Source organism: Salarias fasciatus, chromosome 14 (assembly GCF_902148845.1).
Source record: "Salarias fasciatus chromosome 14, fSalaFa1.1, whole genome shotgun sequence".
Taxonomy (NCBI): domain Eukaryota; kingdom Metazoa; phylum Chordata; class Actinopteri; order Blenniiformes; family Blenniidae; genus Salarias; species Salarias fasciatus.
The window spans coordinates 37,802,037-37,829,439 of NC_043758.1; the positions used below are offsets into that span (position 1 = coordinate 37,802,037).

The following is a 27,403-nucleotide window of genomic DNA, read 5'->3' on the forward strand; positions in this document are numbered from 1 at the left end:
CACATGACTCAAGAAAATTCAAAGGAGTGGTACCCTGATTGTCTGTGGTCCCTGACTTTCTTTTTAGTTGGTGTTTTAATTAAAACTGTCCAAACAAGCCTTTTATTAATGCAGGAAGCCTCAGTCTTGGTGCCGTTTTTTTGAAAGCTGTGTTTGAAGACTGTCATGTCTCCTGTTACCTGTGTTAATGCAGTGAGCTCAGGTGGGTGCATTTAATGTCCTTTTCAATACTGTCCCTCCAGTTTAAAAGACACTTCAGTCCTGGAAGCTGTGCTGAGAGCGTAATCATTCTCCATGAAGATGTTTGAATGTGAATTCTTGTTGTCCTTGTAGTTCCAGGAAAGAATACTGCAGCTCACACTGTAATTTATTTTATTTTTTAAAATCACAGGTACAGTTTTAACTAGTTGTTTTGGGGTTCTGTCTCATTTATTTTGGATTTCTCTATTTCATGGGTTGTTTCTTTAACCTGCATTACTTGTGCCTCCACCAGCTTATTTGCTTGTGCCCAATCACAGGTTGAAGCCCAAATCAAGAATGACTTATACAAATGTATTTATATATAAGTATATTAAAAATGAAACATATGGACAACTTGAATGTGTAGATTTTATTTGGGGGGCGGGGATGTCTGTGCTACCTCAACTATATTAGTTATAATAGTATTATTGTAGTTAAACTGTGATCAAAAATAACTCGTGAGACGTCAGAATATGGAAATAAAACGTTACAATTATATTTTTTTTTATAGCAACATGCTTCACGACAAAGTCCAGATTCATTTGGTGCCACATTTGTGCAGTTTGGCTGTATCATCTTGGCGGAGAAAATGAGTTACGTATGTAACTACGGTTCTATGAATCCCGGATGACCGTCAGAGGCGGTGCTGAAAGCATTGGAATGCTCCCTTCGCACATGCGTCGTTCGAGTATGTATACTAACAATCGGTACTCGTGACCCCCGGGTAACCCCGGAACCGAATAAATTCCGGTTTTTGACCCGGATTCGGCTCCTACGGAATCTTCTCGCGCACTACGAGGATTCCGAGTGACAGAGCGCTCTGGCGGTCATCCAGGATTCATAGAACCGTAGTTACATATGTAACTCTCGTTCTATTTCATCCCTTTTGACCGCCAGAGGTGGTGCTGAAAGCACTGGAATGACGAATGCCAACTCAGTCACGAGGAAGCCAGGCACCCACCTTACTGAGACGCCTCTGCTTGGTCCAGCACCACTCGCAGCGGATGTGGCGGCACAACATCCAGCCTGTAAAACCTTGAGAAGGTGCAAGGGGTCGTCATGGATGCGGCAGCACACAGTTCCTCCAGGGGCACCCCGTTCAGGGCGGCCCACGATGTAGACACTGCCCTGGTGGAGTGGCAGCGCACCCCCTGGGGCACAGGCCGGCCCGCGGCCTGATAAGCGTGACGTATGGTGTCCACCACCCAGTGGACAGGCGCTGGTTGGACAGCGCAGAGCCCTTAAGACGGCCACCGTAGCAGACAAACAACTGGTCTGACGTCCACACCTCCGCCGTAGCTGCCATATAGCATCGCTGCTATGCCCTGACTGGGCATAGGAGTTCCGACCGACCCCCCGGATCGTCCGAGGGGAGGTCGTATCGAGCAAACCAAATGGGCTGGCCGGCTCGTCTTGACAACACCTTAGGTAGGAAGGTGGCGTTTGGCCAAAGCGTGACACCCGCCCCATCCGGGTCCCACCTGAGGCACGTCGTGTGGACAGACAGTGCAGCTCCCCCACACGCTTCGCTGTAGCAATGGCCAGCAGAAACACCATCTTGCGGGCAGTATAATTAGTTTTTCAAATTTTTTTCAATTGCTTTATTATTATTATTTTATATATAATTTTTCAAATTTTAATTTCTGATATAGTACTATATATAGTACCTTTCGGTTTGAAAGTGACAGCATTTAGTGCTTTTCACAGCTCAGTAAAAATGACTCAACACAGACTCCTCCTGGCCAAGCAGAGAAGCTGCACAAGTAAGTTCCCCTTGCGCTGTATTACAGTGAAGGCCACGCCCTCTCCTGAAGGCACAGCGCTGCTCTGCCTTTATCTGTCATATTGTCGCAATGATTTTGTGTTCGCGCAGGCGCAGTCAGTTTCACCATCTAAAAATCATGTACGCAAAAAGGCAGACCGCTACGCTGCCTTTTTTACGTTACTCTGCTATGCCAATGCTCTACGTACGTTCACGGAGAATTAGTGAATCGGTCCTTTTCAGGTGACGTCACTCTGTTGCATTGTGGGATTGAATCGCCATTTCCCAGGCCACGGTCTCACTCTGTCATTCACGTCTTTGAGTGCGGCATTATTTCTCAGAAATGGGACGATCGTGTCGCGTGATAGGCTGCCATAATAAGTCGCATCGACGGAATGGGAGCAGGACAGAAGGCAAGCTCCGTTTTTTCCAGTTTCCCACCTGGAGAAGAAATTACGGGGAGCAGACTGAGGAAATAAGGAAGAGGCGTCAGACGGCGGGGGTCGCAGCGTGACATGAAAGAGCATCACTTTCTACTGCCATCTGCCAACATGGTTGTTTGCTCTCGACATTTTCATAAAGGCAAGTAAGCGAGTTTATTTTTTTTTAAGCAATGTTACTGAAAATGTGGTTTCTCTCTGAATGAAGTTACGTTAGCCGCTAACGGTTAGCGCACCTGCGAACTAGCTTCACCCTGCTGCGAACCAAATTCACTTGTGGAATCCAGTCAGCGGAGGAGGGCAGTGGAGAATCACTTCATGCTAAATCTGTTAACTGTGATAACTGTGTGAATGGCATGAATTAGGGGCAAGAGGAGCGACACATATGTGCAGTTGAGCTTTTTGCAGCCTATTTGTTGTTTTTGGTTGTCGCTTTCAGGTGTTCTTTCATTAAATGTATGTTGGGGTGTGGGCCCTGTAGAGAGAGAGACGTTTCAGCACCGCAGACAGCTCCGCGTCCGGATTGTCATTTTCTCACTCATTTTGCATCTCGATCACAAACAAGGAATGCGCTGTGTGGTCATGAGATATAAAGTTAATTGGGAGAGTCTTGGGACTGCTATTAAAGCTCGTGTCCGGAGTTTCCGTTTGTTTCCAATGTATGTATCATTTTTTAACAGAGCTTCAATGTGTCAGTCTGGTTCGATACTAAAATACAATATTAGCATAAAGCAATATAAAAATTTATTTATGAGCTCCGCCTTCGTCTCATAGACCCCCATGTTATCTGAAAAAGCGCCGGTCAGCTTCAGCCAATAGATTTCGAGCTTCCGCTTTGTCATGCTGTCACTCAACATGTGCACGCAGCCAGAGAGCACGGCCGCTCGCCCAGGCAGAGGAGTTGGCTACGCAGCAGCCGCCGCGCTTACCTCGGATATATCCACTGTTCTGCTGAACATCCACCGTAAACAGCTAAACATGGAGGATGCTGGAGGACTCGGAGGCTCTCATTTTCACCTGACGGATAATGCACATACATTATTAAAGGGGCGTGGCTTGGTCGCTCATGAAAGCCGAGGGAGGGCGGAAAAAACCTCTCTCTTTCAAAACTCCGGACACGAGCTTTAAGTCATTGTTTAAGCTTTTTTAATGGTGTTATACGATCTTGATTTTGTTAGAGTAAGCTGGCACTTACCTGCCTACACATGTAAATTGTCATTGGTGTGTCCGTCGCAATGTGCGACTGTCTGCCTACCTAACCCTGGAGCTCACGGCACGTGCCTGCTTGCGGGACACCCACTGCAGCTCCGCCGTTGCCAAAGGCTCAAAGGGAGGCAGGCACAAAGACTCCAGCACCAGATGTAGCTCCCGGGCTGGTGCTCATGGGGCTCTAGGGGGCCGAAGCTGCAAAGCCCCCCGGAGGAAGGCCGACACCAGAGTGTGGCCCCCAACCGTGCTGCCTGAGACCGGTGCACGGGCAGCAGAAATCGCTGCCACATACACCCTCAGGGTGGACGGGGAGTGGCTCTGTCCAAGAGGGACATTAGAAAGTCCAGAACCACCAGGACCGGGAAAAGTACCGGGTCCTCCCCCCGGCTGTTACATCACAGTGCAAACAACCGCCACCTGCTGCCATACAGCAGCCGGGTAGACGGTGCCCTAGCATTGAGAATGGTGCGCCAGACCAGTCCTGAACAGCCGCTCAGCAGCGGCTCGGCCCCCACAGAAGCCAAGCACAAAGGCAGAGACGTAGGGAATGTAAAGATGTAGGGAAGGCGCCATGGGTCGCTGCGGGACAGCCTGTGGAGCAGGGGGAACCAAGTCCGGCCCGGCCAGAAGGGGGCCACCAGGAGCAGCATGTGTCCCTCCCGCAGCACCCTGAGGAGTGTAGACCAGATTAAGGGGAACGGTGGAAAAGCATATAGCAGGGCCCGCGGCCAAGAGTGCGCCAGAGCATTCTGGTCCAGGGGCCCGGGGGGCTCTCCCCAGGAGAACCAAAGTGGGCAATGGAACGCCTCTGTGGAACGCCTCTGTGGAGGCAAAGAGATCGACCTCGTCCCTGCCAAAATGCTTCCAGAGTGGGAGAGAGAGGGTCCGCCAGCTGATTGCTAGGTACACCGCCCGCAGGCTGGGCAGGGGGCCACCTAGCAGAGCAGCCACAGAGAAACCTCTAGCAGGTGGGCAGACCTGGTCCCGCCCTGGTGGTTGATGTAGAACGCCGCCGAGGTGTTGTCAGACCACACAACCTCGTGCCGCCCCCTCAGGTAGGGCAGGAAGTGCCTGAGGGCCAGGTGTACAGCTCGCAGCTCCAGCACGTTGATGTGGTCCACGCCATCCCGGGCAGATCACCAACCTCGCACCGTCCTGTGGTGCCAGACCGCAACCCATTCCATGAGACTGGCATCTGAGGTGACGGTCTCGTGGCTGGCAGGGGCCGGGTCCAGCGGGACGCCCCGTGACAACCAAGCCCTGTCTCTCCACGGGGCCAGGGCGACAAGGCGCCACAACACCCTGAGCCTCCGGTGGCAATGCCACCGGGCGTCTAGGTGGACGCCGTTCAACCACCTCTGCAGGGGGCGCAATGACAGCAGGCCCAGAGGGACAACTGTCGTGAGGGAAGTCAGCTTCCCCAGCAGCCACAGAGAGGTGTCGTAACGCATGACGACACACCTCCGGAACAGGCCGAGGACGCCGAGAACGTCATCCACCCTGCGAGAGGACGGCCAAGCCCTCATGACCGTAGCGTCCAGAGTCACCCCAAGGAAGACTATTCTCTGGACAGGAACCAGACCAGACTTTGAGCGGTTGACCCTGAGGCCCAACTGCTCCACGTGGGCAAGAAGTCGGGCAGTGGACAGAACCACCTGCGCCCGCGATTGTGCACAAATCAGCCAGTCGTCTATGTATGGGAGCAACGCCTGTCCGTGCCTGTAAGGGAAACAGGGCCGCCTTCACGACCCGTGTAAAAACCCGAGGCGAGAGGGAAAGCCTGAAAGGAAGCACCCGACACTGCCAGTGGCGGCCCCTGAAGGCGAACCGAAGGAACCGCCAGTGCTGAGGTGCATGGGGAAATGAAAGTAGGCATCCTGCAGATCAACTGATGTTAACCAGTCCCCCTGAGAGACGGTCCACAGGATCTCCTTCAACGTCAACATGCGAAACGGCAGTGCCCATAAGCAGCGGTTGAGGCCTCTCAAGTCCAATATGGGGCGAAAACCCCCAGTTTTCTTGGGCACGAGGAAATACGTTGAATAGAACCCCCCTGGGTCCACCAGGGGCTCCACAGCCTTGACTGCCCCTTTGGCCAGGAAGGAGATCAGCTCCTGGTCCAAAGCAAGCGCCTGAGTTGAGTTCCTGATGAAGGTCATGGTGACCTGGCGAAAAGTGGGGGGCCGGCGTCAGAACTGCAGCTTGTACCCCTGGGTCAGGACGGACACCATCCAGGGATCTGCGGCCGTAGCCACCCAGAGGCGAAGCTGCTGATGAGAAAAAGTCCAGACGACTGGCCCCCGGACATCAGTCCCTGGCCCTCCGGCCCCTAGGGGCGCCAGAGGGGTGACCACTGGGGCCCACACGCCGGGTGCGCCGAGATGCCTGTCCCGGAGGTGGACGATAACGGGAATGGCCGGAGAGACCCCCAGAAGCCCCGCAGGGGGCACGGTCCCTACTGATGCCAAACCAACTGTCGCCTGGTCTCATGCACCTGTGCCAACCTCTCCAACACCTCCACGGCGGCTGAGCCAAAGAGCTTTCCGGGCTCCACTGCCAATCCCCGGAGAGCCAGACAAGAGGCCTCCGACAAGCGGGACTGGGCCAGCCACACCTGGCGTCGCGCCAAAGGTAGAGCCTGCAGCGGCACATCAGAGAAGCTAACAGCGGCAGCATCAGTGATGCCTCCCTGCAGGAAGGCCGAGAGCGCAAGCATGAGGTGGGCCACGGAATTTCCAATCAGCCCAGCACGCGCAGCACTGTCGGCCCTTGTGAGGAGGTCGTCCGTGATCCGGCACTGAGGATGGGGGCACCGCACCTCAGACCGGAGGGACTTCTCTGCCGACATGATGAGAGCCGCCATGCCCGGCTCAACATCAGGCATCCGCTCCAAGCCGTCCACCGCCGCGTCGTGCATGGCCGCCAAGGCTCGACCATCCACAGACACTCTGGAGGGGGCGATGCTATCCCTCCAGCAGGAGTGCAATTCCCTCAGGAAGTCCTCAGAGAGCGGGACCACGAACGCAGATGGAGGGCGCCTGCGTCTAAAGAAGGCGCTCAGGTGCACGCTCATGCAGGAGAGTCCTCATCTCCTCCAACTCCCAGTGCAGCTGTGGCTAGCTGCTGCCCGGACTTCGGTCTCTTCCCCGGCGGTCGGGTCTCCATCGAGGTCTCCCCGCGATGTTTAGGCCGCCGTGGCTGAGGGGCAGGCAGTGGCCCCGGCGAGGAGGACTCCTGGCTTATGCCAGCTGCCGCAGACACCTTTGCCAGACGAGCAGCTCGCTGGGCATAAGGCATGTAGATGCAGTTCATACAGGGGTTGTCCGAGTGCCTCCCTGATGTGAGCAGGGCCAAGGCACTGCGGACAGAGGTCCTGGCCATCATCCGCCTGCAGGGGGACCCCGCAGGCCACACAACGGTGAGAGCCATCCATCACAAGGCACTCGGCTTTTCCCTCACCTGAAGCCACGTGGCAAGACAATGGGTTGTGAGAAGAGGGCATACGCCACCTGCGCAACCCACCGTGATCACCAGGCACGAAGCACACAAACCCCCAGCCAGAGGGGGGAACAGCCAGGCGGCCCTGCCCGGCTTTAACGCAGCGCAGCTCGAGCGCACGAAGCGGGTCAAAAAACAACAGTGCAGCAGCCGAGGGAAGGGGACATACACCACCTGCACAGCCACACACAACTGACAAGTGCCTATCAGTGCGGAAAACCGAGGGAAGGAGGCATATGCCGCCTGCACGACCTGCACAACAGTAGCAAATCACACAGGGGAAGCTAACTGCCTCGCCGACCACACACGGGAGAGGGAAGCGGCTGCCTCGCGGCACCCACTCCCACTGCCGACAGCGGCGCTGCCCGTCGGAAACAGCCGTGCTAGAGAGCCGGTGTCCCAAGCAAGCAGGCAACACATGCCGCAACGGCCGACAACTCAGTCACGGCGTGACGCTCAGCGCCGCTCCCTGACACTCGCAGCACAGCCCCACATGCTCACGGAGTGGGAGTGGCGTGCGCGCGGCAGAGGAGAGCTCTCCAGCTAGTCCTCCAATATCCTCTTATGTCAAGAAAGACAGAAACAGCAACCTTATCATAACAGCGATTGCACAGATCCTCCTCACCGAGGAGACGCGGTCGCCGCAGCATAGATGGAACAGGTTAGCACTGTTGCAGTCTTTGGAGGGCGTCCGCAGCTCCGACCAACAGGGTCTCAAGGCTCCCAGCAACCAAGCAATAAAATGCCAAAAAAAGGCACGTCCCAACTCTTCAAGCCTTGAACCAAAGCGAGAAGAAAATAATAATAAAAATTTATATTGTTCCGGGGTTACCCGGGGGTCACAAGTGATGATTGTTGGTATACATAGTCGAACTACGCATGCGCAAAGGGAACATTCCAGTGCTTTCAGCACCACCTCTGGCGGTCAGTAGGGATGAAATAGAACTACAGTAGGTTCACATCATGTCCTGTGAATTGGAATGACTTATTTCTCAAGCGGACAAACCATCTCATTTTCGAAGGGGTCATCAAATCCACAAGAAAACGCTTTATTAGATCAGAGTCAATACAATGGTAAAATTGTTTAATGGAAAGTCTCAGCAAATAAAATTTCAAACATTTCAATTTGACAAATTTTGACTCTCATTAAAATGGGTTTGTGTGTTTGTGGGAACACATTGCAATAATTTTCACCAGCAGGAATGGAGCTATCCTAATGCTGATTTAGACCAAATTCCTGGCAGAATAATTTGGATTTGAGGAATAGATGACAAGTAATGTGTGATGTGACATCATGTTAACTGACATCCTGGTGTGTATTCATTGGAACCTTCTCCTGTTTAAGTATTACAGAGTTGGATGAACACCAAAACATCTTGATTGTTTCAACTGAACCTTTGGTTTAGACAAATGGATGACATATGATGGTGAATGTAATCAGTTTTAAGACTTGTTGCACAGATTACATTCCACACAAGTTTTGAGATATTTTGTGAGCATTCATGTGTTGCATAGAAGCAAATAGGTTTTTTTTCCTCATGAAGCATAAAAAAATAAGAAGTTAAATTACTACTCAGTAGAGGTCGAGACCGATATGGGTTTTTTGGGGGCCGATGCCGATTTTTTCCAAATTTGGGCAGCCGATGCCGATACGCATAGCCGATTTTTCCAATTTGACATTTAGGCCGATTTTTTAATAAACGTATGTATGTATATATATATATATATGTGTGTGTGTGTGTGTGTGTGTGTGTGTGTGTGTGTGTGTGTATATATATCACATTTTTGTGAAACAGCAATTTCTGAGCAACTAAAAGAAATCTATTACAAGTCGTGTCCAGTCCTCTGAACATTTATTCAGCTTTCAAAACAATGAAATATTTTGTCTGAGTAAACACACAATGTAACAAGCAGTAGTAAACATTCACACTCTTCTTAAAGTGTCAAAAAAGAAATTTAAACTTTAATATAATTTGAACAAAAGCAGTCAGAAACAAGGCTGTAAAAAAAAAAAAAAAAACATACACACAAATAAAAACAACTCTGGTCATGCATTATGTGGAGGAATTTGCGGGTGGCTAATACATGTTTCAGAAAAAGCCCCATGATTGATTATTTACTTTTTGTTTTTACTCTCGCCATTTCCTCCTATTTACTTTGTTCTGTTGTTAACTACAGTAGTGATGTGTTTTCACCAACACGGTTGAACACGCACAAGTCAAGTCAGCTCAGACCACGCTAATCTCTTACTGCTAAAACTTATCACAAAGTAGCATTTGAAGTTAACAATATGCAGGGTTTCCGCCGGACCTTTTCAGCCTGGGTGCCCTGCCCAAGCTAAATTGTGCAGCGCCTGGACAACGGAGAAAAAGAAGAAAAAAAAAAAATTCTCCAACAGTTGAACACAGCAGTGTTAGCAACGTTAGCAGCGTTAGCACCGCGGCACCATGCGCTCCCCGGCCACACTTTTTTCCTGCAGTAAACACTGATACGCTGCAGACTGGAGCCATAGAGCCACAAAAACGTTGAAATGTTCAACAAATCCATTATTCATTGCAGATGCAACAGGACCAGGCTTTTTCCACAGCCTGGATTCCACCGGGCACACTCCGCTCTGACGTAAATGAACGCAGCAGCGTGCCACAGGGGTCCTTTCTTGAGGGGCAGCTTTAGCTGCCCGCACATGTGCCTGATCAAAAATTGCATCATTTTATACAACAGATCAAAAATCGGCTTTTTAAAAGAAAATACGGCTGATGGCCGATGGCAAAAAATGTCCAAATATCGACCCGATATATCGGTCGACCTCTACCACTCAGCCATGTTCACTATAAAGCAACATTTTATTTACCGTTCTTAAAATTTCACATTTTTGTGACATATCATTAAAAAAAAAAAAAAACATTCCTGAAGGTGGATCTGGTCTCAACAGCGTTTGAATGTGGAACATTTCCTTTAAACTGGATGCTCTCTTGTGGTTCGGGGATCAAGTTGAACTTCCAGAATGAGCTCTACAAGAGAGTCCTTCATGGCTTCATCTATTTGTGACGTTTAAGGTGGTGCAGCAGTGAACTACGATGAGGAAATCTCTTCCCACATGTTTCACAAAAATACGGCTTCTCACCTGTGTGAGTCCTCATGTGGACCAACAAAGGACTCTGATTTCTGAAACTTTTTCCACATGTTTCACAGGAATACGGCTTCTCACCTGTGTGAATCCTTGTGTGGCCTAACAAATGACTCTGTTGACTGAAACTTTTTCCACATGTTCCGCAAGAATATGGCTTCTCACCTGTGTGAATCCTTGTGTGGCACAACAAATGACTCTGTTGACTGAAACTTTTTCCACATGTTTCACAAGAATATGGCTTCCCACCTGTGTGAGTTCTCATGTGGCTCAACAAATTACTCTTCTCACTGAAGCTTTTTCCACATGTTTCACAAGAGTACGGCTTCTCAGCTGTGTGAATCCTTGTGTGGCACAACAAATTACTCTGTTGACCGAAACTTTTTCCACATGTTCCACAAGAATGTGGCTTCTCACCTGTGTGAGTTCTCATGTGGCTCAACAAATTACTCTTCTCACTGAAGCTTTTTCCACATGTGTCACAAGAATAAGGTTTCTCACCTGTGTGAACTCTCATGTGGCGCAACAAAGTACACCGCAAAATGAAACTTTTCCCACATGTTTCACAAGAATACGGCTTCTCATTTGTGTGAAACCTCATATGGCGCAACAGATTACTCTTCTCACAGAAGCTTTTTCCACACGTGTCACAAGAATAAGGCTTCTCACCTGTGTGAGTTCTCATGTGCTTCAACAAAATGCTCTGTCGACTGAAACTTTTCCCACATGTTTCACAAGAATACGGCTTCTCACCTGTGTGGATCCTCATATGGACCAACAAATGACTCTGTTGACTGAAGCTTTTTCCACATGTGTCACAAGTTTTCTTCTTATCAGTGACCGTTGTCACCTTCTGACATAGTTTTGGTTTTTTACGGACAGGTTCACCACATGTTTCCTCACATTCAGCCTGCTTCTCTGAAACTGGACAGTCAGTCAGTTTGTTCTCATGGTGGACTTCAGAGTCCTGAGAGAGGAGCTGCTCAGTGTCTGGTTCTTCTTCTGGTTCACTCAGGCCACTCTGCTCCTCAACAGAAGGAACCTTCAAGGTTTCACTTTCAAACATCACAACAGGAAGCGCTCCAGTCTGGCTGCTACCGAGATCCTCGCGCTCCTCAATCTCTGGAGGCCCTGGTTCCTCCTGGTCCTCTGGAGACTGTAGAAGTCCTGGTTCTTCTGGTTCTTGTTTTATCAGTGGAGGTCCTGGATCTTCTGGTTCCTCTTTGATCTGTGGAGGTTCTGGTTCTTCTGGTTCCTCTTTGATCTCTAAAGGTTCTGCTTCCTCCTTTTCTAGACAGTAGTTTGTTTCCTGCTCCTCTCTACAGTCACGGTGCTGTTGGAGCTCTGCAGGGACAAAAAAGGACAATATAAAAGATTAGTTTCATTACTTCTACAGTAGCTTAAAAAAAACTGGGACTGAGGTGGTAAAACTGAAAACTTTAATTCAAATGTTAAAAACAGCATGAAGTCCTTATATTATTGCTGGATGAGCACCTTTAGCTACTGAATGAATCATTTCATGGACGAACTTTTTCTGGGTGGTGTATTCACTCACATTTTCTCATGTTCACTCAACATTCTGTTAACTGTTTACCACGCTACCTGAGACGGAGGGATGACGAGACTTCCTGCTTTTAAATGTTCTCAGGAAACGCCTCTTCAATAAACATCAATGTCCACAACTTTATTGTTCAGGCCAGTGAGGGAACCAAGCCGTCTTAGTTCCATCATGCACCTCTGCAGCTGGATGAAGGACTTCCCATCCAACAGACCACAGCATGAGAGACTTGGAAACTTGGGACCTCATTTATAAATCTTTGCATAGAACAGGCCCTAAATTTGGGATTCTTACCAGGGTTTTGCCAGTGTGTCATTGAACCCACAGAGCCCAGTAGAATCCTCAGACAGAATCAGTCGATCAGCGCACTGACCTCCTGAGAAGCCGCTCCGAGCTCCCAGCAAACAGATCAGCTGCACTGTGAAAACTTCCACACTGTTCAAGAAAACTTCCCTGAGTACTGAACGTACATTTTAACCAGCTGTCACAGCTTCTTTTACAGCCACAAACAAATGTCTGTTTCTGTTCAGATGAAATTATAAATTAAGTACGAGGGGGGATCCAAAAAAAAAAAAAAAAAACTGGACTGTGGTTATAACTTCTTATTTTTTTATTTTATTTTCACATTTAATCAAAACTGTCACCTTCAAAGTCCTCTCCTTCGGCTTGAATCCAGCGCTGCAGCTGGGATTTCCATTGCTCATTGCAGTCAGCATGCTCCTGTGTAATGGTCCCTTTAAGAGCTTTCTTTGATTTTTTTTGCACCTCTTCCACGTCATCAAATCTCCGCCCTTCAGTTCCTTGTTCATTCTTGGGAAGAGACAGAAGTCGCACGGGGCTAAATCGAGGGAATCCGGCGGATGGGGCAGCAGGGCCATGCCGTTTTTCATCGGGAACTGTGCGTAAAACAGTCCCCCCTCTCCCACAGCGCCGGCGCTTCAGCCTGACCGCCTCCCGGAGCACCGCAGCAGTGATTTTCTTCCCAAACAGCCTCCATCGTCCTCCAGCTGCCTTTTCAGCTCCTGGCACATGTCCTCGCGAGCCTGTTTCTGCTCCGTGGTTAAGAGGCGCGGGACCATTTTGGGATTTTTCGAAGAAGGGGGCGGGACTGTAATAACATAAACACTGCGTGTGAGCTGCCTGTGTGTCTTTGGGAGGTGAAATTTGTCACAGTTATGCTTCAGGCTATGCTATAGCGACATCTAACAGCCAAAAGTCTGAAATCATTCTTAGTTTTCTTTTATAACCACAGACCTGTTTCTTTTGGGTCCCCCCTCGTATTTTCAATATTGGAGTATTTTTAACTTCAGCACACAGAGACAGATGCTGCGTTTGCAGCCGCTGTGACTCTCTTCATGTTTCTATTTGTAGTTTAATTTTTCTACCACTAGGTTTTGTGTGAACGCCTTGTCAGAGTTGAACTTAAATTTATACACATTCATAAGTGCAAGTACGAATGGATAAATCCTACAGTTTGCCTGGGGACCCTTTTTTTCAGTTTCAGTTTTTCCTCATTGCGTGATACAGAAATTAAATTTTAAAAACTCTAAAATCATTTGGCAAAACAGTCTTACAGTTCAGCATAACGCCACAGTTCACTTCCAAAAGCTCTGGGGCTTTGCCTATAAAGCTCGCTGCGCACAAAACGAGCCCCACACATTGTGCAGCGGCTCCCCTGCGCCAAAGCTGGTACCTAAACCAATTTTGCTCTGGGAAAAAATGCGTGGGACTTTGCGGTTCTCACCGCCAACAAAATAGCTGCCGTACACGACTGCACAATTCAGAAAAACTACGTGGAGACGAAAAAGGAGAAGGAAACTAAATTAAAAGTCCTTTATTTGTCCCGCATGGGGAAATTGCAGGGTCGCAGCAGCAAAAAACGTAGAAAGAAAAGTAGAAAAATACAAAGCCCAACCATACAAGGAAAAGTTAAAGGATAAGTTCGGTTTAAACAGTTTTCACGTTGTTTATGGAATGAAGTACAACAATATACTCACCCAGAAGGCTTTTCTGATCCCAACATTGCTTCGGGAGAAAGTTAGATCCAAAATCGAGCGGCGCACATCCCTATACTGTTAGCAGATGGGGCATGTATAGCGCTGCTAGCAAAACGGCTTTAATCCTCTAAAAACTCATTAGTTTCACCAATATTTCATCATGGCCCGCTCACGCCTCTCCTCCATGACAGCCCGGTGTCACGAGATGTGTCATATATGCAGATATATGTTCGATTTGAATTTACTACTTGGTATCCACCCGTATCTAGACACCTACATCTAGATATCTATGTCTATATGTCTAGGCGGTGGTGTGACGAGAGCTACGGACGCCGCAGTGTTTTGTGTGTGTGTTTTTTTCCCACTGTCGATGCTAACGCATGTTTCTGATCCCTGCTCTTGGAATAAACATCCTCACGCTGCCAAACGCCTCTGGACTCCTATCAAGCATATTACAGAGATAAACGTTTTGGTGGTTTTGTTGACCTCTGAACTGAAAGCTTTGTTTACGGCTGCCGCACGCATGTGCAGTACGGCTCATTGTTTCCGGGGCAACCTGAGGCTACACACGGTGCTTTTTTTCCCCAGTGTAGTGTAAAATGGACAAATATCTGTCGGATGAAGATGTTGTGGACGATAACTTTGAATGATTTTTCTCTTTGGCAAATGCAGCATTAGCATTGAGCATCGTCAGTCGAAAAAACACACACACTATACCACTGCGGCTTCCGTAGCTCTCGTCACACTACCGCCTAGACACGTCTAAGATGGCCGCTGAGGAGCAGACACACTGTTTGGCAGGTCCTGTGTGTTTGCCGCAATAGTAATTACTATTGCTAGTTACTAGGATTACTATTGCAACAACACATCATCAGTAGGGTAAAACTAACCTGTCACACGACGGTCTAATCCCAGCGCACGTTCCATATTAGTGGGTGAACAATCCAACGCTTGGTGAATTCTGCTTCACAATGATAGGAAGAGCCGACATCGAAGGATCAAAAAGCGACGTCACTATGAACGCTTGGCCGCTATGAACGCTTTGAGGGTCTTTTTGAGTAGTTAATCCAGGAACTAGTCCTGGTTACAATGAATGAACAACTAACTAAAACTAGTCAACAAACTGAGTCACTGTGGAAAATAATAATTAGATGAGAACATAATCTTAATGTCAGACTCCTTAACATAAACCTGCTGAAAGCCGCTAGAAGGATCTGTCAAGCATTCCAGAGCAGACCTGTCAATCAAGTAGCCACGCCCCCTCACTATGAAAACTTGAACGCTCTATATAAAATTCAGTAATTATATATTTTCAGATGGACCAGCTGATCTCTTTTCCAGATGATGAAATGCAATGAAAAACAATTCTGAACTATAGAAACTCAGCCGATCCAGTTTCATTGATGTTTCATTTTGAATGGGAGTCTATGGAGTCACAGCCTTTTTGGAGCCAGCCCCTGGTGGACACTGTGATATTGCAAGTTTTTGACACTTCCGGGTAGACTTCATGTTTTCAGCCACATGTCCCGTCCACTTCTATATACAGTCCATGGTTTGCCCCAAAAGCTTTCTGAAAACATCAAAAGACCTCAGATTTGGCCATCAACATGTTTGTTTGCGATCTTTATATCTGTCTATCTTCTCCTGAGTTTGACATGCCCTCGAAAAAAGAGCAATCTAATCCTCTACCCTGCCAAGCAGAGTCAGTACATTCTCTTCACAAGACTGCTGGATTGTGGCCATGCTGGGCCTCCACCAGGTAAAAAAGATCAAATGGACTCTTCTAGACTAGCGGTTTTCAAAGTGTGAGGCGCGCCTCCCCTGGGGGGCGCCAGAGGGCTTCAGGGGAGGCGCGGCCAGAGATAAAATAAAACTGAGAAGAAGAAAAAAGTGTCAAGCGACAAAAGGCAAGACGGATCAATTTTTAGGTACTCAAGTGAAAGGGAGAGAGGGCACAGAGTCTGGGACGAGCAGAAAAAGGAAGAAGTATGACCCTGATTATTTAAAGTTTGGCTTTTCATATATTGGTTCTGATGATGTTCCACTGCCGCAGTGTGTCATCTGCAAGGAGGTGCTAGCTAATGACAGCATACGGCCATGTAAACTCCGGCGTCACATTGAAACGAAGCATCAAACTTTAACCACCAAGCCGCGAGTTTTTTGATAGGAAACTTAATGAATTGCGGTCACAGAAGAAAGTAATTGAAGCGTTTGACACTGTGAATACCAAGGCAACGGAAGCATCGCGGATCACACCGCGTAGCGTTGCGCGTTGCAAAAGCGGGGAAACCCCACAACATTGGCGAGACATTGCTCCTCCCTGCTGCCAAAGATATGTGTTCGGTGCTCACGGGTGAAGCTGCTGCTGCCAAGCTGGATTCCATCCCGTTGTCTTACAACACCATCCAGCGCCGCATCTCTGACATGGCAGCTGATGTGAAGCTACAGGTGCTGGATGCTCTGAGAGCCCTTTCTTCTCCATTCAACTGGACGAGTCCACTGATGTTGCTAACTGTGCCCAGCTCATGGTGTACGTACGCTTTATTGAAGAGCTCGATGTCCAGGAGTTTTTATTTTGCCATCCTCTGCCAACTACAGCTACAGCTGCAGAAATTTTCAAGGCTTTGAATCACTTCATGCAGGAAAATCATATTGATTGGATCCGCTGTTGTGGAATATGTACCGATGGTGCGAGGGCAATGACAGGCCGCCACAGCGGTCTGGTGAAACAGGTGTAGGCGGTGGCGCCCGCCGCTGTTTGGTCACACTGCATCATTCATCGCCAGGCTTTGGCGACCAAGAAGATGCCCGAAGAGCTGTGCGCGGTCCTGGATGAGGCAGTAAAAATTGCCAACCTAATTAAATCACGTGCCATGAATGCCCGTCTCTTCTCCGCCTGCTGCAATGAGATGGGCGCTCAATTCCATCAGCTGCTCCTGCACTCCGAGGTCCGGTGGCTGTCGCGGGGCAAGGTCCTCACCCACTTGTGTGATCTGCGCGAGGAAGTCCTCATGTTCCTCGCCGAAATCAACTCCCCACTGGTGAAGCATATGGAGGATGGTAAGTGGGTTGCAATGCTGGCATATCTGTCTGATATCTTCGACCGGATAAACACACTGAACACCTGCGAGGCAACGAGTGTCGTATATTTTTACAAATGATAAAGTCTGCATACAGAAAAAAGTTAGATCTGTGGTGTGCTCGTATTGAAAGGGGTTCGGTGAAAATGTTCCCAACCTTGGAGGATGTTGTGAAGAAGACAGGACTGCAACTGGACTGTGTGAAACAAGTGGTCATTGCACATTTGAAGGGGTTGCGTGAGCAGTTTGGAGACTATTTTGGAGAGGAGACCTTGGCAAATCAGTGGGTGAGAAATCCGTTTTCTTTCCCAGTGACACCCCGTGACGGACTGACCATGCAAGAGGAGGAGGCCCTTGTCGAGCTGAACTCTAATATGGACTTGAAACAAAAGATGAGCATGGTGTCACTTGCACACTTCTGGCTGTCTGTGGAGACCGAGTTCCCCCACCTCACCAAAGAGGCTGTGAATGCGCTCATCCCCTGCACCTCCACATACTTGTGTGAGTGCGGGTTTTCCGCATTGACAATGATTAAAAACAAGTACCGGTCACGGCTGCAGGTAGAGGATGATTTGCGTTTATTCCTTTCCACAGTGCAGCCCCGCATCAACCGCCTGTGTGCATCAAAGACACAGACTCATTGTTCTCACTAAAACAGAGGTGAGCAAAATAAGGTCAATGCAGAGAGATTTAAGTGTTGCAGGGAAGCGTCCTTTTTCCGCTCGCCACATGTAGCCCTCCTCACCCTCCTATTCCCCCTCCTCACCAACAACCATTAAACTGAGAATCAATCCATCAGTTTATGTCTATTCATTTGGAAATGGAGCTAAATCTATCCTTACTTTAAGATGTTCTGAGACACTGAGACATGTACGAACACATCAGCAACTGGATGAAACGGATGGGAAAAGCTGTTCTGTTGTGAGCAGTTGCAGAGGACTTTGGAGGTTTGTCCATGTTGCTTTGAGGATGAAATTTCTGTTTCAAGAAATGAGCCAAACCAACAGAGAAAAACTGTAATAAAAAAATCTAATGTGGATGGAAGTGGATTAATGGGAGCTTAAACCGTCCCGCAGCAACTCATTACTACTTTGGGTTCACTGCACTGTGCACTGCATTTGTTTCCTAAAGTGGAATACGGTGCTGCTGCTGTTATTACACTTCCACACCAAAGTGTGCTTAAAGGTGCATTAAGGAGTTTTACAGCCTTAAAAATACTTATTTTCCACCATAAATATGTTACACATTTTTAATGATGTGTACAATGTGCCCTGACATATTCATTACAAGTACCTCTAACAGCGCTAAATTGTCACTTGAAAGTTGCAGTGCCGGTCCGGCTCCAGCATTTTTTTGGGGAGAATTTGAAAGGAATGACATAATGAACGCTCCAGCTGGTTAGGTTTCGTTTTGTCCGCCATTACTCTGCCAGATGCTTAGTGAGCAACAACTGAGCAGGATCTTCCAGAAAGTAAGAAAAGACTGGCTTCTAGCACTGCCACAGCTCCAGCACAGACCCCACCAGGTAAAAGAAACTTAAAGGGGCTGTATCATGCTTTTTTAGCTAGTCCAAACCCTAGAAATGGCATTAACATGGTAATAGTTTATTTTTGGCGCAAAGAAGAAGTCATTTTGTGTGAAATAAAAGATTTTCTGGGGCTAATTCTGAAACCCGGAAGAGAAAACGCTCTGTTTCACTGGAAATCCCGCCTCTCCCCCTGTGGACTTTGACTGACAGCGTACTTCAGCCAATCAGCGCTTCGTTAGCGTCTCTAAGGGTTAGCTTTAGCTCTTTAGCTCTAGCTTCTCTACACGGAAATACAAGCGAAAACGTCTTTTCCTGTTAGAAACTCACCAAGCGCAGACCCTTCAGACTCTTGCTCTTGCTTGACTGTTGCTTTCAGACGATGGTTAAAGTTTATCTCCGTAATCAGAGTTAGAAAAAAGCAGCAACGCTGATAGCCGAGGGCCTGTGGGAGGGGGGCTCAGGGGAGCCATCTTCTCCATGTGACGTGAGCGTGGGAAAACAGAGCGTTTTCACGGGTGCGGGAGGGGCTGCCTCTCTGAGCAGCACAACAACGAGGAAAGCTCAAACATACAGGCACGAAGGAAAAAAATGCTTTGGGGGTGTTTTTGGTGAGTACATAACTATATAACAACATACAAAAAGTGAGTTTTGCATGATACAGCCCCTTTAAATCTTACTTGAGCGCTACTAAACGAGCGAAGACGGAGTCCCCCTCTTCCGTGCACGCGAGCCACAGGGACGAGTTTTTCACTAAGCTGCATTACGCCCACGGCCTGCAGGGGGCGCTGTTTCGCATAAAATGTGCAAACTCCTTAAAGCACCTTTAAAGGCTACTACAGGATGATCAGGCCAAATTTGGCCCCAGTCTCCCCTGAAGATGAAAGCCAGCAAAGACCCAGTTGTCGGATGTGTGGAAATAACACTGTGTCCCATGTTCCTGTGGTGTGGGGCGAGTTAACAGTGACTTTTTTGTGGTCAGATCAACAACCAAAGAGCCACAACAGTGGAGATCCTCCAGCAGTCACACTCATTGTTCATTCTCACTTTAACATACCGATTCTGTGTAACTTGATTTCAGGCTGGAAGATGACGTCCAGCAGTCTGTGTCGGCGATCAATCTTCTCCTGGTACTGGACAATAGTTTGTTGAAACAGGTTGAAGATTTCCACAGCAGCAGCAGTGAGTCTCCGGGTGGTGGAGTCTCTCACAGAGTGGTGGGAATCCTCACTTCCACCATCAGTAACGCTCATCTCAACAAGATCCTCCTCCTCTTTAATGTGTGGAGCTTCATGTTCCTCCTGCTCACCACTGGAACTGGTCTTCTGGTTACTAATGTGTTGCTGTGGACTCTCTGGAGGGAAACAAGACAAAGTCCCTGATGAGACGGATGTGAATGTTTTACAGTGAGGGATGGATGAGACAGGACAGGCTGCACTTAAAACAGAGACATTTAAAACTAATTAAACTGCTCCTTTATAGAAACCTGACAGCAGCTGTGAGGTTTGAAGAAGAAATGAGGAAGCTGTCTGGATGCTACATTGGCTTCTCTCAGCTCTCAAACGTTAGTGGGAAGTTTACAGTTTGATCTGGTTCAGAAATGTTTTTTTTTTCCCAGCAACACCTGAACACATCATTATTCTGTCAGAGTTACTGTAATGTCCAGGCCAGCTGAAAGCTTTACTGAGGCACAGGACTGATCCAGGCTCATCCAGTCCAAAACAAGAGGCTTCAGGCTGATTTGGCTGCACAAAAGACCGAGCCAGGATGAGAACACACAGAATCATCACAACAACCAGAGTGGCGTCCTTCTCTCCACCGGAACAGGAAGCTCTCATGACAGATAGACCCATGTGGTTTTCTCAGGGCCAAAACCAACGCACCAAATGCAGAATATCGGCCCGATGATCAGCCTGGTTGATGATCGGTTGATTCTGAGTTCTCATGGAAGCATTAGAGGAGGCTGGACCTCTCCAGTCTCCTCTGAAGATCCAGCCCCAACCCCTCACCGCACCCCTCCCCCGACTAACGACCCCCCACCCCCACCTCTCCTGTTCCTCTGGTTTCCTCTGTTAACCAAAGGCTTCAGTCAGTTCCAATATGTGGACATTTGGTCAAAAAGCCTCCCTGTTTTATGACTGTCAGTCAGTGAAGCAGTCAGCAGAAAGAAGTGGGAAGTTCAAAGGTCACTGTATGACCTTCACCTATAGGCTGACTCACAACACACTGGTTTTAAGTCAAAATAAAAAAAAACCCAATTCATTCATCAAATTTTGATTGATGTATTTATTAATTAACTACAGTCTGGTTACCAGCAAGCAATATCTCATATTGACTGACACACACACACACACACGAGAGAGAGAAAGAGAGAAAGAGAGAGAGAGAGAGAGAGAGAGAGAGAGAGAGAGAGAGAGAGAGAGAGAGAGAGAGAGAGAGAGAGAGAGAGTCTGCATATGACTTATCTAAGGAAAAGATCATAATCTAAAATGACTGAATTTACTGATATCACGAAAGTTTAAATACTGGCAGTGGATCTTGCTGAATGTTTGAATGTGATAACAATGTGTAGAGAGCAACAGAATGAAAATTGGTTTCTGCTTGTGGGAACTTCTGACTGGAAAAAGGGATGAGACTGAATAAATCCTGGACCTGATCCTGGTCTGGAGCAGGCTAAATCCTGGACCTGATCCTGGTCTGGAGCAGGCTAAATCCTGGACCTGATCCTGGTCTGGAGCAGGCTAAATCCTGGACCTGATCCTGGTCTGGAGCAGGCTAAATCCTGGACCTGATCCTGGTCTGGAGCAGGCTAAATCCCAGACCTCACCTTCTCCAGCGGTCTGTCCCCCATCGGCAGACCTGCTAATGTCTCTATTCTAAACATTCACCGTAAAAGCTGCAGAAACCACAGTCAAGTTAGCATGTTAGCTCAGACTGAGGCTCAATAAATCACTGCTTCTGTTTGCAAACAGCGTTTCTGATACACATGTTGTTTGACGCTGAAGCTAAAATCACTCCTGTGACAAAAACTAAGTGCCACAGTGTGCGCTTATACTAGGCATTACGGTAACAGCGCAGACAACCACATGTATAAAGGACTTATATATAAAAAAATCCCTGATATCCACAAACCATTTCAACTCAGCCTGACAGTAGGCCATCCCAGGATGTCACTCAGCTAATCTCAGACCAATCTGATGTGGCATTTCAAAATAAGAGCCCTCCAAAAATAGAATTTCTTGGATTATATTTACCCTAAATTTAAAAAAATATATATAAAAAAATTCCTCTGATATCCACAAACCATTTCACTTTCAGCTGATGGTAGGCCAGCCCAGGATGCCACTCACAAATTTTCAGAACAATCTGATGTGGCATTTCAAAATGAGAGCCCCATAAATAACATAACTTTTGATGTGTTGTCAACACAACTTCAAATTTTAACATGTGTCAAACACCAGTAAACAAACAGTAACTTTATCTGAAACACAGAAGATTACAAAAGTAATCATAAAAATTGTAGCGGAACCATCTGTCACTGGTGTCCCATTCGATCTGTATGGCAAAAGAAAGAAAATGTATAAAGGGACATGGTTCTGTGAACAGTGCACAGAGGGCAGCTGCAAAAAGCCAGGACACAGCAGTGGAAATGCCTCTTGTGCTCTTGAATCAGGATGCATTGTTGCAATCACCTGGCAACGCTACAATTTTTATGATTACTTTTGTAATATTCTGTGTTTCAGATAAAGTTACTGTTTTATATGTTTTACACTCAGTGTTAGCTGCAGTACAAAAGGTTTTGTGGTGGTTCTCCATCCATCCATCCATCCTATCTCTCCTGCTTTTGTGTGATTGCTGCTTGACGTGCCTGAAGGACCTCCAAAGGATGTGGACCTGAAATGTAAAATCGGTTTGGTATTTGTACCGGAGTGATGGCCTAGTGGTAGAGCATCCGCCTCACAACCGGGAGGTCATACCAAAAACCTTAAAAATGGTACCTACTGCCTTCTAGCCAGGTGCTCAGCATATATAGAATGGGAGTCGAACACGCAGAGCTACCAGAGGTCTAACCCCCCCACTGTAGCTTCCACTACTACTCACAGTAGCTGTGTGGCCTGGGGTTACGACTCGGAGATAGGTGCCGCCCTACGCAGTTAGCGTGGGAGACTTTGACTTTTCTTTTGTTTGACACATTTTAAAATTTGAAGTTGTGTTGACAACACATCAAAAGTTATGTTATTTATGGGGCTCTCATTTTGAAATGCCACATCAGATTGTTCTGAAAATTTGTGAGTGGCATCCTGGGCTGGCCTACCATCAGCTGAAAGTGAAATGGTTTGTGGATATTACAGGGATTTTTTTATAAATATATATTTTTTTTAATTTAGGGTAAATATAATCCAAGAAATTCTATTTTCGGAGGGGTCTTATTTTGAAATGCCACATCAGATTGGTCTGAGATTAGCTGAGTGACACTCTGGGATGGTCTACTGTCATGCTGAGGTGAAATGGTCTGTGGATATCAGAGGGATTTTTGTTTTATATATATATATATATATATATATATATATATATATATATATATATATAAATACATACATATATATATATATATACATACATATATATATATATATATATATATATATATATATATATATATATATATATATATATATATATATATATATAAGATATAAGTCCTTTATACAGTGACATGTGCTTGCCCGCGCTGTTACCGTAACGCCTACTATAAAGTGCGCATCGCAGCACTTACTTTTTTTTTCCACAGAGGGATGGCTTTACAGCAGTCAAGAAGAGCAGCTGCAGCCTCATTTCTGTCTGCTGCTTCAGAAGAAATGGAACGAGCCTCCAGCAGTCAGACTCAGTGTTCATCCACACTTTAACATACCTGCTCTGGAGAACGGGACTGGAAGTTCTCCTGTGATTTCCAGCAGTCTGTCCTGAACATTCATCTCCTTCTCGTAGTGGAGGAGAGTTTGTTGAAACGCGGTGAAGATTTCTCCAGCAGCAGCAGTGAGTCGCTGCTGAATAAACTCTCTCAAAGCCTCAACTGGAGTCATTGTTCCTGCAGGAGATGAAATGTTTCCTCTGGAGACACAAACACTCAGGCCGTTTCTCGACACTCCTCCTTCTCTGGACTTGTGAACTCACGGACTCGTCAAACCTCATCAGGAGGAGAAGAACTGATCCAGTTCAGAGCAACTTCCTCTTCTTCTTTTTCCGGCAGACTAGGCACAACTCGGTGCATTGCTGCCACACACAGGCGGTTTTGCGCTATTGCAGCTTCATCTGCTGGGGCCTACTATCCTGCTGTACAGACCCGTTGTCAAAAGAAAGTGAACTACTCCCCGTGCAATCTCCCTCTCACTCAGTTCCTCACCCAGTATTGTTGTAAGTGAATATGTTTTTAGTCCCAACTTTTCCAAATTTATAAACAATATTTTCTTCTGTTCTGTGTAAGCTGGACATTTCATTATGACATGACTCACTGACTGAGGATTCACAGTGATCACATTTCCCATCAGGATGTTTCCCTCCTAACACCAACCCACTAGCTAATCCACAGTGCCCTTGCCTAAGCCTTGTCAGTTTGACGTCCTCTGCCCTCTTCATAATGCTCTCTTTGCGGGATGTACTCATGGTTGTATCTGAGACAATTTCCTCCCTCTGCTGTCTCCCTCCCACCCCTGCTGCCACTGGCAGTGGATTCTTTTATTAATGATGCATTCCATTTTTCCTCAAGGGACTCTGACATCTACCTCCCTCTTATGGTTTTATACAGCACATGTGGGTCATGGCGGTTCTCCAGAATAATGTTTGACAAATATTCTCTCTTAGCACCTTCAATGATGTTCTGATATCTGTGCCAGCAGTCTTTCAAAATTTGGAAAGAAACATGCAGCTTGTCCTTCTTCCACCTGCGCTCAGCTCTGCGACACTCCCTCCGAGCTGCCCGAGTTCTCTCATTGAACCAGGGCTCAGGTTTGGCTTTAGGCTGCCTGGTTTTTAATGGAGCCACAGAGTCCAGGATTGTTTGGCAGGAGGAGTGGAACCATGAGCTGAGCTCCTCTGGACCCGTTAGTTCGGGGGGCACACAGAGCTGGTTGAAGGCAGCAGATAAAAGAACAGCAGTGGAAGGGTTAAAGGTCAGACAGCGCCGAGCAGGAACACAGCTTTTAAAGGTGCTGTAGGCAGGATTCCGCATCTCCTTCTAAGCAAGATGGCGATTTGACCCATCTAAGATGGCGATTTGAAACCCAGCACAGCCAATCCTGTCCTGTTTTCTCTGAAATCACGCCCTTACACAAGTTAAGCCCCTCCCACAAGAACGTGCAACGAACGCCCCTCGACCAATCACGGTTAGAGCCTCATGGGCTCTTCTGATTGGTCAAAGATACCTGGAGCTGAAGAGATTCCTTTTCAGCTCAGAACAGAGACAGATGGAAACGCTGCACCCTTGTGGTAGTGCAATTATGCTACACTCCTAAAGGATTAGCAATGGATACTCTAACATTTAATCCAAATAAAACACAGAAAAATTAGCATTTACTAGCAAAATCCTGCCTACAGCACCTTTAACTGCTGCACAGAACAACCCAACTTCAAATACCACAGACAGAGAAAACGCTGTCACATATCTCCAGATTTGTAACAGAAAAACCATGGCAGAGAACAAGATCTAGTGTGGGTCCTCGTTCCTGTGTGGGACCAGACACACACTGAACCAGACTGAGAGAGTCAATGAGGGTTTAAAAAGTCCTTAACCAGAGGTTTATCAGGGCAGCATACATGGATGCTGAAGTCCCCAAGAATAAGGACATGATCAGATCTGGGCATGATCCCTGTCAGGAAGTCAGTGAATTCCCTGATGAAGTCCTTGTTGTATTTGGGCCGTCTGTATATGACAGCGACCAGCACCAGGTCAGAGCGACCCACCTCAAATGAAGTCAGTTCGAAGGTGGAGAACCAGGACGAAGGAGCGCACTGTTTACAGTTAAAGTCATTCTGAAAAACAGTCGCCGTGCCACCTCCACGGCCCGATGTCCTGGGGGAGCTGAGGAAGGAGCAGCCAGCTGGTACGAGTTCGTTAAACGCACCGCACTCACCCGCCCCAATCCAGGTCTCCGTCAGGCCGAGGAAATCCAGAGCATGGGTGCTGTAGAAATCCCTCAGGATGAAGGTTTTGCTGCTCAGGGACCTGGCGTTCACCAGGCCGATCCTTGCAGGAGACGGTGCCTGTGGTCCAGCGGGAGCCCGGTGCAGCGTCCTCAGGTGCTGGAGATTGACTTTGCGCCGGCAGAGCCGGGAGTGGTGGCGGTGCCGGAGTCCATCATCCAGGCCAGCAACGGGGGCCAAGCAGGCAGCGGTGGGGTCCAGGAAGCGCTGGGGCACAACGAAGGAATGGGGTAATCCATGTCCTGTCCGGGAGATGGACAAACACCATGCCAGGGAGATCTTCAGCTTCACCAGCCGACCGCCGCGATTACCGCAGCGCAGGGACGCTGTCGCCGAGGAGGAAGAGTGGAGGCCCGGTACAGGTGAGCGTGGATGCCCGACATGTGCGGACGTAAAGTTTTATTTATTTATTTTTTGTTATATTTTTATTTAAATTGGGTCATAATTCATGCCATAGTTTTGCAGTTATGTTGTTAACAGACAGACGGACAAACAAACCACGATTATTACATTTCCTCCGCTGACAGATGTAAATATGTGCTTAAAGGTGCATTAAGGAGTTTTACAACCTTAAAAATACTTATTTTCCACCATAAATATGTTACACATTTTTAATGATGTGTACAGTGTGCCCTGACATATTCATTACAAGTACCTCTAACAGCGCTAAATTGTCACTTGAAAGTTGCAGTGCCGGTCCGGCACCAGCATTTTTTGGGGGAGAATTTGAAAGCAATGAAGTAATGCACGCTCTGGCTGGATAGGTTTCATTTTGTCCACCATTACTCCGCCAGATGCTTAGTGAGCAACAACTGAGCAGGATCTTCCAGAAAGTCAGAACAGACTGGCTTCTAGCACTGCCACAGCTCCAGCACAGACTCCACCAGGTAAAAGAAACTTAAATCTTACTTGAGCGCTTCTAAACTAGCGAAGACGGAGTCCCCCTCTTCCGTGCACGCGAGCCACAGGGACGAGTTTTTCACTAAGCTGCATTACGCCCAAGGCCTGCAGGGGGCGCTGTTTCACATAAAACGTGCAAACTCCTTAAGGCACCTTTAAGTTTGCCATACCACACATGTGTTGTTAACTGCGCTGTCAAATATTGTGAATGGTTATAGACACACATTATTAATGTGTTTTGAAGAAAATGGCTGAATTCACTTTACACGGACTTAGCTAACTTTTCTGGTGCTTGGTGGTGGATGACTGGGAATTTGGGACAAAGTCCCTTGGACTAACTGGGACTAACTTTTTTATAATGTAACACACCTAGCTTATACATTCTCACTTGCAACTCTCATGTATTTTTTCTTTTCATCCTTTTCTTGTTTCTTGTTTTTTTTTTTTTTTTTTTTTGGTCTTTTTTTTTCTCTCAGCGTGTCCTGAAGGACATGTCCGCTTCATTTTTGTTTAACAACACTGACTGCACGTTGATGCAAGCCGGGTAGTGGGGCCCCAGTAGGTAGGTTCCCGACGTGTCATTGTACTGTATCCAGGGGCGCTTCAAGTTGTGTCGCCGATATTCGCCGTCTGTCGGAGCCCCCTACTAGCAACTAACCGGTGAGTACTCGGAGAGGGCCCCATGAGGGTGACTTTCAACAAGTTGTCGTTGCAGAGTCTAGTGCAGCGCCTTTAATCTGTCATTGAAATTGACTGATGTTAGCCGTCCCTCGGGGCCCCCTTCAGCCCGGGACCCCAGCCGATTGCTAGGCTAGCGCATGCGCAGAAGCGTCTGGTACGGATCGTCTTCCGGGTTGCGGGTCAGGC

At 47.6% G+C, this 27,403-nt stretch overlaps 1 protein-coding gene across 2 annotated transcripts; it reads right to left on the reverse strand.

Annotated features, from left to right (window-relative positions):
* Positions 1 to 10,052: 10,052 nt before the first annotated feature.
* Positions 10,053 to 23,619, reverse strand: LOC115399951 (zinc finger protein OZF-like). 2 transcript variants are annotated; one of them, XM_030107612.1, is made up of 3 exons: positions 23,349 to 23,619; positions 19,494 to 19,790; positions 10,053 to 11,620 (listed from the first exon to the last, which is right to left on the reverse strand). In XM_030107612.1, the coding sequence occupies exons 1-3, from the start codon at positions 23,518 to 23,520 to the stop codon at positions 10,188 to 10,190; spliced, it is 1,902 nt and encodes a 633-aa protein (XP_029963472.1). In that variant the 5' UTR covers positions 23,521 to 23,619; the 3' UTR covers positions 10,053 to 10,187. The 2 variants fall into 2 exon arrangements, with proteins under 2 accessions (XP_029963472.1, XP_029963473.1); XM_030107613.1 differs by lacking the exon at positions 19,494 to 19,790.
* Positions 23,620 to 27,403: the final 3,784 nt, after the last annotated feature.